The sequence below is a fragment of the Larus michahellis genome, chromosome Z (genome assembly GCF_964199755.1).
Source record: "Larus michahellis chromosome Z, bLarMic1.1, whole genome shotgun sequence".
Taxonomy (NCBI): domain Eukaryota; kingdom Metazoa; phylum Chordata; class Aves; order Charadriiformes; family Laridae; genus Larus; species Larus michahellis.
In genome coordinates this window covers 26,225,629-26,241,070 of record NC_133930.1, presented here as the reverse complement: position 1 = coordinate 26,241,070, position 15,442 = coordinate 26,225,629, and the positions used below count along the sequence as shown (strand labels likewise).

General features: G+C 41.1%; 1 protein-coding gene and 1 long non-coding RNA gene across 6 annotated transcripts in view; one reads left to right on the top strand and one right to left on the bottom strand.

The window, feature by feature from the left end:
* TBCA (tubulin folding cofactor A) overlaps window positions 1–11,586 on the bottom strand; it is a 32,346-nt gene extending 20,760 nt beyond the window's left edge. For 2 of the 5 annotated variants that reach the window (XM_074570163.1, XM_074570165.1), the window contains exon 1: window positions 11,433–11,586. In XM_074570163.1, coding sequence (XP_074426264.1) covers window positions 11,433–11,485 — 53 coding nt within the window. In that variant the 5' untranslated portion in view covers window positions 11,486–11,586. Of the gene's footprint in view, window positions 1–11,054; window positions 11,156–11,432 lie in introns of those variants that run through there. The other 3 variants (XM_074570162.1, XM_074570164.1, XM_074570166.1) reach the window with 3 other exon arrangements.
* Window positions 11,587–11,646: 60 nt separating this feature from the next.
* The window catches only part of LOC141736253 (uncharacterized), a 29,549-nt gene continuing 25,753 nt past the window's right edge, over window positions 11,647–15,442 (top strand). The window contains exon 1 of the long non-coding RNA XR_012584929.1: window positions 11,647–11,927. This is a non-coding gene — a long non-coding RNA (uncharacterized LOC141736253). The remainder of the gene's footprint in view (window positions 11,928–15,442) is intronic.

Genomic DNA, 15,442 nt, shown 5'->3' with positions numbered 1-15,442 from the left:
TCACTATCACTGTTTTCAGTAAAAAAGGGAAGAAAACATTCTACTGAATTTTTTCATTTTCAAAAGCACGTACACACCAGCAAGGCAAATGTCTAACTTGGGTCCATTCTACTTTGAACTTGATGTTGAAAGGGGCATTGGATTTCTCCAATTCCTGAGAAGACCGCTTTAGGAATTTGCTTGGACTCTGTGTTTGTGACTGTTTATTAATTAAACAGAACTAGACCTATTAATGTGAATTCTCAGAGACCCTCCAAGCCAGTTCAAGCATTCTATGGTTTTCATCTGCTGATGATTTATACTGGTATCATTCTTCAGAAGTTATATTTGCCAAACAAAGATACCTCCCATTCACTTCAAGGAGTTTGGCTAGTATGTTTGCTGTGGCTCTCCCTCCTTGACATACAGAGTTAACACCTGCCAGAATTTATGGACATCCACAGGAATGTCTTAAACGTCTATGTGACATTACGGTGTTGTGCACTTTCTTGTGGCAAGAGTTACAAAAATACTATTTGGAAGGCTTAAAGATATTCTCATGATCAAACCAAGATGTCACAGCCCAATAAAACAAGGGCTTCATTTTTTACTGTATACCTAACATCCACAAGTTACTACATGGGCCAAGAGTCTTCCTCTAAATTACAACTGCAAACCACTGCACATAGTTTTATAAGATAAAATGTACCTGTAAGGTTGTTCTGTTCTGAAAGCAATACAGGTAGTTCTTACACCACCTACCAGATTCAGAAAAGTCTTTGAGAAGCAGATAGAGAAACCTTCTCAAGTCCAGTTTTGCTCAAGAAGTCTACAAAAGATCCAAACATTCAATGTCAACATGGATCTGTTCTTTCTATTTTCTACATGCATTCAGTGTGCCCTTTGGCCATGAAGTTTTTCTTCACACTTCAGTCTCTTTCCTGAAATTTCAAGATAAGGTCTCAAATTTTAAGATAGTAATTTAAAAAAAAAAATAACAAAATTGCAATAAAGATTAAACTACTTAAAAGTTCAAACAAAGAGTTAATGACAATCTAAATCAATGGGATAATACATTTTGCAGTTGGGTCAGATGTTAAAAAAATGCAAAATCTGTACGAGAGTTTCTTTTTTTTTTTTTAATATATTTTGTTATAGTCTCCACATCCCATTCTGCTTTCTAGCAAGTATTATAGTTCCATGGACTATCAGGAAGTATGTGAGAGCTTTTGGTTAGAGGAACCGGGTACATAATTAAAGTACCAACTAGTGACTGAAATTTTTTCCTTTTGTTTTACCCCTTTTAAGATAATATACTGACCAAAAATTCTAAAGTCCTTCCTCTCCCTGGACACCAAAAGTTAAATAAGTAAAAACTGACAAACAGCTGCATACAACTAATATTAGCTCATTTTGATATTTCAAGTCTATTTATAATAGCTCTTTTCAGCCTTCAGAACTCCACATAAATCTTCAATGGAAGTGAAGACTCCTAAATACCTGGCTTAAATCTGACAAATAGCTTTTTTTCCTTTGTTATTTTTTCATGGACCCTGAAGCAGAAGCCAACACCCCCAGAAACAGAAAAAATACCCCACCCCACCCTCAAAATACTATTTTACTAGTTTCTGCTAGTCTTTTGAAATGAAAAAGAAGAAACATAAGATCCAATTGTTCCGGATCTTGTCTCCAGTGCCAGCCAGTAGTTCACTACTAGGGAGAGAGTATAAAGAAACAAATCAAGTCTAAAGTGACATTTCCTGTGGTATGCCTGCCTCTAGAAATCAACTTAAGGACTTTTTAACACCGAAGAACAAAACTAAACCATCAGTGTTCAATAGACGACAGGTCAACTCCTGGCTGTGGCTGCTGCCCTTTTAAAATCCTTTACACGTTTGACTTTCACATCACTTAACAATCAATTCCACAATTTGCGTGTTCTGTGTAAAAAACACAGTTTTATTACTTCAAAGCTGCAGACTAAACCCAGAAGAGCTCAAAGGGCTTGACAGAATCTTGAGCTAGAAGGAAAAAAAAAAAAAAAAAAAAAAAAAAAAAAATAGTAGTTCCTTAACTACCTTTTCCTTACCATTATGACTTACTTACTCATCTATTTTCTTCTACTCACTTTCTCTGCCCCCCACTTCAGGTCCACAAGCTGAAGAGTAACACAAGATGGTTCAAGAAAGTCAAAAAGCTGACCACTGCTAACAGAGGTCTGCTCCCCCCGACCACCCCAGCATACATCTCTGCCAGCACTAATGCTCAAATGATCTCTCCATGAGCCAATTCAGTTCACCAAAACAGCAGGAAATTAACACAGTAAGAAAAAGAAAAAAGCTGACAGTTGTTCTCCTGGGTTAAGCAAATTGAGCAAGCTCAGCAAAAGCTGACTAGCATCAGAGACCAGAGAACCGGAGAGGGGGAGAAGGAAATGAGACCTCTGAATTTAGGATGACACTGATTTCTCAAGGGACTTCAATCCTAGTCTGTTTAGGGTGCAGAGTTGCAAGTGGTTTAGACTGTTCAAACTTCTGTCTGCTGCTGAAAGAGCCCCAAATCCCCCTCCTTTTTCACTCCCCAAAGGTATATATTCCTATCCTAGTCCTGATACATCAATGTCAGCATCATCTCCTGTAGTTGCATCATTAGCAGTAGTAAGCAGATTTACCTCTGACCATAGGAAGAGCACACAGTTCATCTGAAGGCTGACAGATAAAAAAAAGTATGCATGACATAATTTCATTATTGAATTCATTCATTATGGAAAACTTATGATCCCCTGTACTAGGTAGACAAAAACTCCACCTTCCTGAGCCACAATCACAAGCAGGAACTATTATTGGATGCCTAGAATAAAAATGGGAAAATGGTACAAGGACAGAGCAAGCACACTCTTCTTGATATGCTTCCCCCAACCTCCAGCAATTACCAACAAATCAGGTTCTACATGAGCTAGAATGACACCTATGTGCTTAAGCCACCAAATAACGACTGCTCTCCAGCATTAGAAAAATCAACACAAGAAACACTTCCCTGGCTGTACTGAGCAAGCTCAGTGGAGCTCTGAAGACGACAAGAGGGAATTTCTCAATTTTGCTATTGAATAGCCTCACTATTGAAAGGACATGCATCTCTTCAAAACTAATGTTACTATTAACCATGGTATATGCTAATATGCCATGGATCCAGCCTAAGCACACAGAAAGCCCAAAGCTGACAGCATGTATTGACTAGATAATGAAATATCTATGCTGACTTACTTCAAACCTAAAAACCCATAACAGTGTTACTGTACAGGGTACAGCTTTTTTTTTTTTTTTGTTATAGTATAGCAAATTCCATGTATTAACACTATGCACAATTATGACACAAGTAATTCAACAACAGCTGAATGCAGTAACATTGGCACTGTGCTAATCATTACCTGCAGAGCTTAAAATATCAAGTCCCAAATCTGCAAACTACTTATGCACATTCTTGGGTTCACTAATGCTACATAAGCACACAGGCATGACAGACTGGGGCCTATAAGGAAAAGTCAAGGAAGGAAGATAAAGGAAGGAGGAAAGAACTACAATACTTGACACAGTTACCACAATCTGCCATGTTTTCTTAGCCATGAATGACTACTTTCTGATTTGGACTCAAGTTCATGCATTCATTTTCTTGACAGTGATAAAATCATCATAAAAGATAAAGTTTAACTTTTTAGAGTCCAGAAGTAACCACACACAAGTATACACATCATTTTTAGTCCCTCCTGCATCTACAGCTTACAGTACTGAGTTATCACATTTCAGGTTAACTTCGCAAACTTGGCTTTTGTCAGGGATTAACTACTGCGAAGACCATGAAAATCAGTTACCGCATTTTTTTGAAGTCAGAAAATTATTTCAAGTTAAAAATTACTTGGTTTTAACATTTTTATAGGATCTCTGTTACTAGAGATTTCTCTGAATATCCAGGGCTTCAAATTCTGTCCTTGCCTCTCCACAAAGTTATTTCCCAGCTCTTGCAATACATTCCTACAGATTTTTTTAAATCCTTAACCATAGCAACAACTGAAGTTCCCCTTTTGCTCGACTGAGAAAGTCAGCTTGGCTAGGGCATCCCTGAATGCCAGCAGCCAGTGGGGGTTTGGAGCGGGGACAGAGGAATGGAAGAATCCAGCAGATGCAACCAGGATGAAAGCTCTTAAGTTATGGACTACTCAAAAGACAGAAGATGCTGGCTGGGGATGAAGATTTTGCTGAGGTACTGTAAGAAGCAACTTGGATGGCTGAGCGCAAAGAACAACAGGGTGACTCCATCATGAGAACTGAAAGAGCATTTCTGATGGGCTGAAGACAAGAGCTGGAGAGAAGTGAAAAGTTTATCAGCCCATCCTGAAGAGGCTCTGGAGTGGCAATATGATACGTATAATTTAATAATACTTAACTCAAAGTCAAGCCAGGATGAATTATTGTTGTTAATGCAGTTGCAACTCATTTTCTGTATACAGTGCACTGCCATGAATTTTTTAGTTTTTCCATAGATCCACATTCTAATTCAGCATATAAAATTATTATTTTTAACTGTTTTATCCACACAGGCGAATATATGGCTCCAAGCCATGAGTGGGAATGCCATGAAAAAAGTATGTACAATCAAAAACAAGACAACAGTACTACATGTATGCATAATGGCACCAAATTAGGGTTGCCAAGCATCCAAAGTTTTGAAAGACTGCCTAAAGAATTTAAGGTTACAAAGCCACAGTTTTGCATATACTCTTGCCCAAATAAAAAAAAAAAATCCTTCCTCCTTAATACAGCATCACTACCAACACCTATGGTGATAAACCTGGTGTGCAACAGTTTTGCCAATTAAAATGATGACATCAATAGATTACTATGGACATGCACAAGACAGTTTTGCCTCAGGGAACAGAAGACAGTTGTAAACACAAAAACAATGAGATGCCAGAATCATGCATTTCACTAGAGGCTTTTTTTTTTTTTTAAGATGTAATGGGATGGAGGAAGGAATGCAAAGGAGGCAATCTGTTAAAAGATTTGACCACTACTAATTCAAATTTGTGAGATACTTCTAAAAAGTATCTCTGTTTAGGTCTGCTCAAAAGGTAAATGAAATCAAAACCATTGAAAAGTCCCAAAAAACAACACACTATGCAATTTTCACAGCAGCCACTATGGTCTTCTCACAGCTTTTTAAGATATAAATTAGTACTATTTGGTATTCCTGAAGATTAAAAGAAAGCATGCATTGAAAAACACAGGGAAATAGGAACCCCTTCAAACAAGTAGTTTTGTTTCTGGAGACTAGAGTCAACTTGCAATTACCCTTCAACTAATTATCTGGGTTGGTGACTATGTATGCTACAGATGTTAACTCAAACAGCTCTATGTAAATGCAGGTGCACTCTTTTCTCAGCCAGTTCACATAAAGCAGTTTTTATGTGGGACAGAGACCAAGTAAATTTAAAAGACCAAAGCAGCCTTCAAACGCAGGGCCAACTTAGGACTTTCTGTATCTGATCTTGGTGCCAGGAGCAGTACAGAAGGTACTCAAGACGTATCTAAGCAGCTCTGGACCACAACTACCACATTTGGCTAGCACTGGACCCAAGTTTAAGACTCCAGGACCAACCTGGTGACAACCCTAGTCAACAGATGCACAAGGTTACTGTCGTCTGAGAAGGGTTATTTAATTTGGATGAGGTCGGCTTGTATCCAACAGTGCATACACTATATTCACCCTCCTGAATCCCTGAGCTCTTGGGTGTGCAGTGTATACACATTAAATCGCTTTATCATGCTGACTCAGTATAGCTGAGCAGCTCTGCAGATCATTCCTCAATACCTCTATAATATAAGATATCCCAGCTGTTCCCATTAATTAAGCTAACAAGCAGTTGTTGCATACAGTCGTATAATTAAAATGAGAATAAAGAAAGGAGATTGAGTTTCTTATCAATAGATTAATGCTAAGAATCAGAGTTAGTGCCTATGGCTAATAGGAAACAAGCAAGAAAGCAACCATAATTCATATGGTGGACAGAAGATTGAGAAAAATTGTGATTTACACCAGGAACAGCAGATTTCTTGTACAACAAAGAAAATGAACTACTTTTGTGCTTGAATTAGCAACAGAGTCACCACACAGCAAAAGGGATGTCTGCATTCTCTGCAATACTTCGTACTTCACTTGTACAAAACGTGTCCTGAACTCACCGGTAAAACAACTCACAGAATCGCACAGAATCACAGAATGGTTCGGGTTGGAAGGGACCTTAAAGATCATCTAGTTCCAACCCCCTGCCCTGGGCAGGGACACCTCCCACTAGATCAGGCTGCTCAAAGCCTCATCCAGCCTGGCCTTGAACACTTCCAGGGGTGGGGCATCCACAGCTTTCCTTGGCAACCTGTTCCAGTGCCTCACCACCCTTACTGTAAAGAATTTCTTCCTGATATCCAATCTAAATCTACTGTCTTTCAGTTTGAGGCCGTTACCCCGTGTCCTATCATTACACTCACTTAATTTAAAATAATTGTTTAAATTTATATTTTAAGATAGACCAACAGTTTTGTGTACCTTGCAGAACTTTCTGTGCTTGGGGAAAAAAAATAATAACTAATAAACCCCCAACCCACAGTGTAAATTGCCTGGCAATATGATGATATTTTACGAAGAGAAAAAACAGTATCAACACTAGTGCAACAGGCAAAAGAACAATCCTAGGAAGATTCCATAGTTTTACAAAGGTGTTTTTTAAAAAGAGCTGCTTCACAAAAATCAATACACTTTCCCCATAGGTTCATGATGTAAAATTCTATAATCAAGGCTTGTAGATTTGTAATTATGGTATGTCAGCCACATTTAAACAAGAGTGTTAAAAGATTGTTAAAGTTAAACTAACACAATTGCAATGTGAATTGTCTTAGTCTCATTCTAATCTACTGGTGTCACTTCCACTTAATCAAATGGAAACTATGGGCAAATGTCAGTGCTATTTTCACATGACCCAACTTACTTTGTTTGCGGTAGTTTTTAAAATCATTGCCATCTGAAATGAGAATAAGATATTTGTTAAAGTTTGGGTTTTTTTCTAATAAATTCCCTCACTATCCAGCAGGTTGTCTGAGTTTGGATTTACTGAGAGTAAGACTATTTTGAAGTGATTAAACCAGACGTATTGCTTGTTAGAACATAAGCCACAAATACAGCAAAGATTATTCATGCTCATCAAATATACTTTTTTTTTTTTTTGAATGACAAATTAATGAAAATATGCAATCACCAAGAGCCTGGCTATCAGATTGGTCCAAGAAAGCAAAAGGTTCTCCCCATTCCTGGTTTAAATTTCTTACACTCATACATAGCAATGTAAGAAACATGAAGGCAAGTAAAGTACCCACAACCTACAATATATAGTCTCTTGAGAGGGGCACACAAAGAATTTATGATATACAGCTAAGGAAAAAAAAAAAATATCACAAAGCAGAACAGCTGTTTTGTTCTTAGTTTGAAAAAAGTGATGAGTTAGGTAACTAGTGAGAGAAAAGAATGTGCTACAGCAGATGATTAAAAAAAGACAAATGAAATGTCGAAAAAGTTCAATGCATCTTAATGGTTCTTGACCCTTATCTTTTTTTATATACTGTTATAGCCTGAGCATTGAATGTGCTTGAAAAATCAGTATTACAGGCTAAATTGAATGTACTTTTCTAAACTGCAAATGCAGAATAAACTAAGGAAAATTAATTGAAGTGTTAAGTCAGTCACTTTATGACATGTTTAATAAGCCTCTGTCCGAGTCTTCTCACACACTAGGAATGAATACCTATACAGTTGTTCTAATCCAAAATAAGAGGACAATGTTAATGTTCATAAGTTGACTCAAGTCATATGCATGCCCACTGTAGTAGAGAGTACATAACTAGACTTCTAGTTGGAGAAGGACAGGTGGAGCGGGAGAGAGCCATACCTATTCTTGTATCTGTGTGCAGCTGTCACAGAAGTGGGAGCTGCTGCTGTATCATCTCCCCTGCAGGGAGTGTAAGATAACATTCGTTTTCCCTCTCTCTCTTTTTTTTAAGTTACCTTCACTTACAGCATGCCAGCTACTGCAGAGTAACTGTAGATGTGCATATTGTTACCACACAACAAACACAAACTAAGTTTACTTGCTTATTCACACAGACATTCTCTAAAAGGAAACCTGAATCCTGACAACTGCATTTGTATCATTTCCCTGAATGTTTTCATCCCTTTCTTTGTACTAGCCCAGAAATGTGTACACTTGTGTCATGAGCTGGTCCACCCTTCAAAATAACTTTTTTTTTTCCAGTCCTGGTTATTTTTCAGCAGATCAGCTCCCTGAAATACACAAACAAGTGGCCGCCTAAATCCTTGTGCAGGGCACAAAGGAGGAGGCTGTAACACAGCCCCTCAGATTTAGATTAGCTTAAGCCATCATGCACCAACACTAAGTCCTCTCCTGTCACACTAAGTCCTCTCCTGTCACAAGTGGCAACTGTTTCAGCTCGGAGGAATGCCCACCTCTAAGTACACCTGAAAGACACTGTAATTTATTAAGGACTGTTTTTAAGAGGACACAGGATTTGTATTAGGCTCACAAAGTAGTTCTCAGGAATCGTCAGACTTTGCCTGGACATGTCCTGGCCAGCCTAGAGGCTTTTTTTCCCACTTGTTTAACTATAAACACTATTATGACTAGATGACAATTACCTGCTTTAATTTTTGCTCAGCTTTGTAAAATCATGTGGTATAACACCATTGTACTGATTTTTGTTATTAACAAAAATGAGCTATTTCTGTCTTAGAACAAAAAACAGTAGCATAAAAGATCAAATCTTAAGAGAGCAGGAGCAAGGAATGATAGCAGAATCCTTGAAAACACAGGCACAGAAAGATGCTGAAATGCCCTGGTGCTATAAACAACTCACCAGTATTGGTCAAATATTGGTCAAAGGAATGCAACCCTGAGAGATAGTTAAAATCAGTTTTAGGATAACAAAGAAAAATTATTCAACACATATAAAACGTATCATATGCAGTAAATTCCGGTAAAATGGGGAGTGCAAAACAATGAAGAAAAACTAAGACGTGGATTTTTTAATATGCATTTCTATATGCAGACTCTGGAAAGTACAAAACAATCAACATCATATTCCTCTCAACAAAGGATTTGGGATGCTGATGACTTCCTTGAATTTGTCCCCTCCCCACTACCAAATTGAGCCAGTGGCCTGAGGAACCAGAGGGACAGTGTAAAGGCGAGTGTAACATCAGGGAAAGGTTGCTAATGGAAACAAAGTAGAAACACTAGAAATGCTGTGCATGTTAATTTTGACTGTATATAATTTGAACTGTGTTAGTATCATTGTAACTGAACTATTATTCAGTTGGAATTTCAGCAATCTACTCAGTAACTTAGATGCTTGGAGCAAAACCAAAACCAGCATCCATGTTATTTCCACAAATCAAACAAAGAGAAGAACCGCACACTACTCAGTAAGGAAATGGCTCACACAGGACAACAAACACTGCTACATTTTAATCTCTTGTTGTTAGCTCTCTCAGACTCACTTAAACTGCAGAAGCAGAGAAAGGAAGAAAAAGACCATGCAAGTTAATCTCAGAGTTAGAGCACTATGGTCAGCGGCATACAGACACTGAGCTAGCTCCACATGCATCATTAGGCCACTTCCAGGCCCAAGGGGACGTAGCCACATGGTACAGCATTCACCACGTGAACACACAGGCCTGCACCAGCTCTGCTGCGGCCTCCACAGTTGTTCATTGCCTAGTACAGACTGTCCCTTCACTGTTTCCCAGTCTATGAACACGACGAAAAAGCTTGTTCAGGTAACTTTTGTGATGATTTAGCATTAAGCAATGGTCCCCTGAAATACTATTCAGATTTACCTCACAATACTCTTAGTAAAAATATCAAACAGCAGCAATAACCCAGTAGTGAAACTTCCACAAATTACAAATTCTAGAAAAGTAACACTGTGTCTTATTAGATACAACAGCTTTCTCAAAAATCACTAGACAAATAAATTACACTTTTAGCTAACACAGTAATACACAGGCTGACAAAACGTTAACCTAAGTAATTCTTGTTTCCTCATACCTCAGAATACTTTGTCTGTAAAAACCAGCACAAAACGCCACCCATTAAAAAATGCAAAGGACATTTAAAACATTCCTGTCCAGCAAAGCCAGTGACTGTAACACAGGCCATGAAAGGGACCCAAAGCAAAAGGCAGTCACCAAGCCACTCAATAAGACTGCACTAAAGCTTTCTAGCTTAAAAATAACACACAAGTTCATGATTTGCATGCCTTGCTTAGTGACAGGAAACAGGGCCTTACAATCCTATACTCCATTTCTTGTTTGCAGCAGTACTTGAGAACTGCTCCCCATTTGGAGCTTAGGAACTCAAAAGTACCTTTATCTAGTATAAACAGAGTGATAAACGTGTATCCATTTTACTTTTCTAGACTTCAAGTCCAATTTTACGAAGCTAATCAGGTATTAGAAAGCGTGCCCACCTTACTGTTAAGTCTTTTACAAACTAAAATTACGTAAGTCATAATACAAGGTTGATTGTATGAAACCGGACTATTTAACATCTTGATCTGGCGCACATACTAATTCCTGTCTCTGCATGAGCCACTGCAGTCTTTGTAGGGTGTGGCCTTAATAAACCCCACTGTGACCAAATATTTAGCACCAAAGTCTTGCATTTACAGTCATAATAAGAGGAACTCTGACAGATAAACTGCAACTTTTCCTAAAAATTAAGGCTGTGTTAGCACAAGGCAAAATCGAGACTCAGGTGATGAATTTACCATCGTTTTTGCGATGTGAACTCTGGAATCAGAAACAACCCATTTAACAGTTGTTTTGATAAAGTAGGTAAGACTTCATGCCTCGGCAAGGTATCCGGCGAGACCGCCCTGTACACTGACGGGGCAGCGTGCCGCCCCTCGGCCCTCAAAATCGCTACGGAAACAGAACACAAACTCCCGTTCAACTACCGTTTCGGGAAAGACAGGCCTGCTCCTGACGGCGGTGCGAGCGGGGAAGAAGCCGGCAGCCATGGCAGAACTTGTGCCAGGGCCGCCCTCCGGCACACCCCGGCAACCCCACCCAGCCCTTCCCGGCCCCGCAGCAGCCACGGCCAACCACGCACGAAGGCCCCGCCGGCAGCGGCAGCTCCTCCACCGGCCCGGCCCGGCCCGGCCCGGCCCGGCGGCCGCGGCAGGGTCCCCTCCCTGGTCGGGGCGGCGCGGGCTGCCCGAAGGGCCCAGCCTGCCCTCCGCTCGCCCCCTCGGGACCGCCCGCGGCCTTCCCCAACGGCTCCCCGGGGGGCGGGGTGGGGGCCGCGGCGCCCGCCCCGCCTCGGGTGCACTCACCGCCTCACGACGCCGGTCTTAATCTTGATCTGCCTCAGGCGCGGGTCGGCCATGGCGGGGCTGGCGGCGGAGCGGCGCAGGTGCGGCGGGGAGGGCGCAGCGCGGCGGCGGCGCAGCCCGACCCCCGCGCATGCGCCAAGCCGCCAGCCTGGGCGGCACCACCGAGGGCGGGGGCGGGGCTCCGCCCCCCCCCCCCGCCCAGTGGAGGCGTCCGGGCTCTCGGCTGGCACCGCCCCCCGCACCCGCCGCCCGTGGCGGGCTGGGCCGGGCCCGCTGAGGCCTGGGCCGGGTGGCGGTTCCCTGCGGGTCGGCCAGTGTTTGTTCGTAAGCGCGCAGGCAAAAAAAGTGCGAATTGCACCCTGAGGCGCAGTGCTGGGAGTTATTCTGAGATAGAGTGACTGGTGCCGTGGTGGTGCCAGGGTGTGAGATGTGACCGGTACCCCCTGCTCCCCACGCCGGTAGTATGGGTAGCAAAACTTAACACCGTTTTATAAGGTAAGCAGCCATTCCCTGGGACCGAGCGTGTCACATATTCGTTTCCTTTCCCTTCATTATCAGGGGGAATTATCAGGCCTTCCTGACCGGAAGGTTCCTGGGTGCCAGGCCAGTCGCTCCCTTCATTGCTGGCCTTGAAGGCCCCAGGCACCAGCAAACCTGGTGGTGTTGGTGACCCCGCCACAGAACAGGTAAAAGCATAACAGCTCCAGAGCTGTCTCTAAAACTGTCTGTAAAACCAAGCAGTTACAAGTCCTAAGGGGGAACCTGAATCAGAAGTGCTGTTGGACAGTGAGAACATGACCCCCAGGAATGCCTCCACCATCATCTGCTACCTCTGAGGACTGAGGGAGAGACTTGTGTTCTTTTACATGATTTTTCAGTCTCAGTTATGATTGTTACATTGATGTAGCAAACCATGTACTAAGATCTGACACAAACTGTAGAGGGTACAGGTGATTAGAAACCGTAAGTTGTGTTGTGTTATAACATTCCGTATTATGCTACTTACAAATTGCACTACGCTGGTTCTGCTTGTACAAATCCTGTGCTGTTCTAATAGTAAATTCTATGCTATAGCAATCATAAAATCCTGTTATGAAAATAAAGTTTTAGTTGTAAGTACAACTTAGTGCAGTCATCATTCTGCCAAGGATCTCTAAAAGAACCTGTCTGTCCCCTTACAGTCAAGTGAGTGGTAGGAACAAAGAAAGAGGCAACACGAGGTCTGGCAGCTCAGAGATACAACCGGCCAACGGTTCAACGGCTGTTTTCCTTTGTGAATGTACTTAGTTGAGGCTAACCATTTAAGGGGTCACATTCTAGAAAAAAAATCCTTTGGGTCTGTGTTTGAAATAACTTCCCCTGAATGCACATTTCAATTGTTAAGAATGAAAAAAAAAAACAGATCAACTGAATAAGAAAGATAAATGTAGTTTCAGGGGAGTACAGTTCAGGAAGGTCTGCAGAGGTCTTTTTTTTTTCCACACCCTTTTGTCCAGTGTTAGTCGCTTGCCCTGACTCTTGGCACTGACAGTGACTGATACCTCTTGAGAAAAGCTGTTTGTGAGAGAGAGTGTCATGTTGCTTTTGGTGATTCCGAGTTACAGGTCGGTCACTAGCCAGCAGCCAAGGGAGTGCGAATGGCACCAGCAGGCTGTGTTCGTACATGGCATATGGAGGGCCAAGATCACTTAATTCCACAGACTTGCATCTTATCCGCAGTGGAGGATGAATGTGATCCCTGTTACAGAGCCCAGCAAGCCTCCCTGGGGACCTGCGAGCTAGGCCAGCCCAAACACAGCCTTGGCTCAGCAGGTTGTCTTTGCCAGGAGATGCAGGTCTCAAAATGAACAGCCTGCATAACACCATGAACAACTATGACCTGGAGACAAATTCACAGATGTATCTGTGTGTATGCCATAACCCATGCTGGAGGAAGAGGAAGGAGAGCAGCATTCGTGCAGGCATAAGGGAAAACGAAGCCTCTGACTTTGACAGAAACTCAAATCTTATTTATCTGGCTTTAGAACGCTGTTCTAAGTCATGCTGGGGCCGAAGGTCTTCTCTAAACAATTCCAAGGCAGCGTGATTTCCGCTTATGTTACATACACTTTGAAAATACGGACTGCTGCAAGGAATGCTGCATTACCACCACGGACCTACACATCAATTATTTTTTCAAAAATAGTCTTCGATATCTTTTCTGTATTTGACATACGTGTTCCACAAGTGAGAAGGCCAACAACAAATAACAGTACGAAAATAAAAACTGCCTAGAAGCCGCAATATTAAGAAAAGTAACTCATGTTTCCAAGTGCTACAAACATTTTATTTCTAGCCCTGAAGCATTAAAACATGTCACTGACAGTGTTTAGACTTAGCTGCTGAGTTTTAGAAGTAGAATGGACTTGTTTTCTTACAGATAATTCAGTAACACAACAGAAGATAATATTCCAAATTAAAGTTCAAATTTAAGCACATATGATGGTAACTTGAAAAAGTGTTGCTGATGGATGCTGAAGAATGTTGTAAAATGTGTCTAAAAACATGATCTACTTTATTATTAATACATGTTTGTATTAGTATCTGAAAATTATAAATTAACACTTAAAGAAATAGTAAATTTTTTTCCTGGATATCCAGGAAAGTAGGTATAATGCTTTCCAGGACAGACACTCCTTTTTTTAATTAAAGGGGTTTTTTATTTTTTCCAGAATTCCTTTGAAACAATTTCTAGCCTAGTCAGTCATAGATACATTTCTATGTGAATCAGAAATGTTACACCAGAGTTGAATACACTCTGTCATGAAGATTGTGAACCCTATTGTACCTTCTGAGTGCCAATTCTTCAATCAATTTTGCCAGCACTCTGCTTCTGTTGCATCTGGTTGAAGGTTTTTCACAAGATCTATTAGCCTGAAGTCATTATGTGCACACTGTTGCATAGAGGCAGGTGCCTAAGCATTAATTTGCTGATGCTGTAGCTTTGCTGACGTATGGAGCAAGTCATTCTGTACATGGGACCCTTACACGTGTCTTTACATACTCTCCTGTACTGCTGTCTGCCAGCATCTCACAGGTAAAGCTGCAGCTGCTGTGAATATGACTTTCTCTCCTCTGATCAGTGTCATCTGGTCATCTCAGCTTTCATTTGGCTCCTCATAAGGAATAATTCCAAGGCAGTTTGTTACATGTTTTGCAAAAATTTGCTTGGGAGGGTGTAATTGTCACTGCCAATGTACTCTGCCTTCTGTCTAAAAAATGAAGCTAAGTCTTGTTTAATTCTTCTGGGTAAGAACACACATAGTGATTACTGCTCATTCCCATTTTACTTAAGAACAAAGGACTGGAAGCAGCTAATTAGCCTGATGAGCTCAGATCTCTGCACACATAAAGAACTACAGAACTACGTAACAGATATCTAATCTGGAATGTTCACAGTGCACCCAATTTGCATGTAAGGGAGTACTTCAGGCTGCAAAGCACTTCCTACAACTCATAACATTCTCTGTGAAAGGCCAGCTTAAGAAGTTAATGCCCCACGTCTGCATTGTCACAAGAGCAGACAGACTCAAAAGCATTGCAGTATGCCACAAATCCCTCTGATATTAGCAATTCCCAGTTAGTATGTCTCCCAGTTAAGGACTATCCTTAAGAAACACACAAATTCTAAGCTGTGCAAACAGTAAGTCTCATTAATCCTGTATCCTCATCGTACCCCTTCCTCCCTTTTTAAACTTGCTTCCTTGCCTTTAGTAAAGGAGTTTTTGAAATAACAAGGCTGTTACAGTACATCTGTTTTGTGTTATGCCACTAGTTCATTTGGTCTATAGAGCCAACACATTTGTCAACTGATATAGTTTAAATTAGAGGCATTATGCCACTTCCACCTATGCTGCTGAGGTCAGAGCATACCTTGCAGAAGGAGGTGCAGTCACCTCTAAAGTCCACTACATCCCAGTAACAGTTTCCATCATCTCGTCCATTACCAGTTGGTTTAGAGAGCTTAAAAA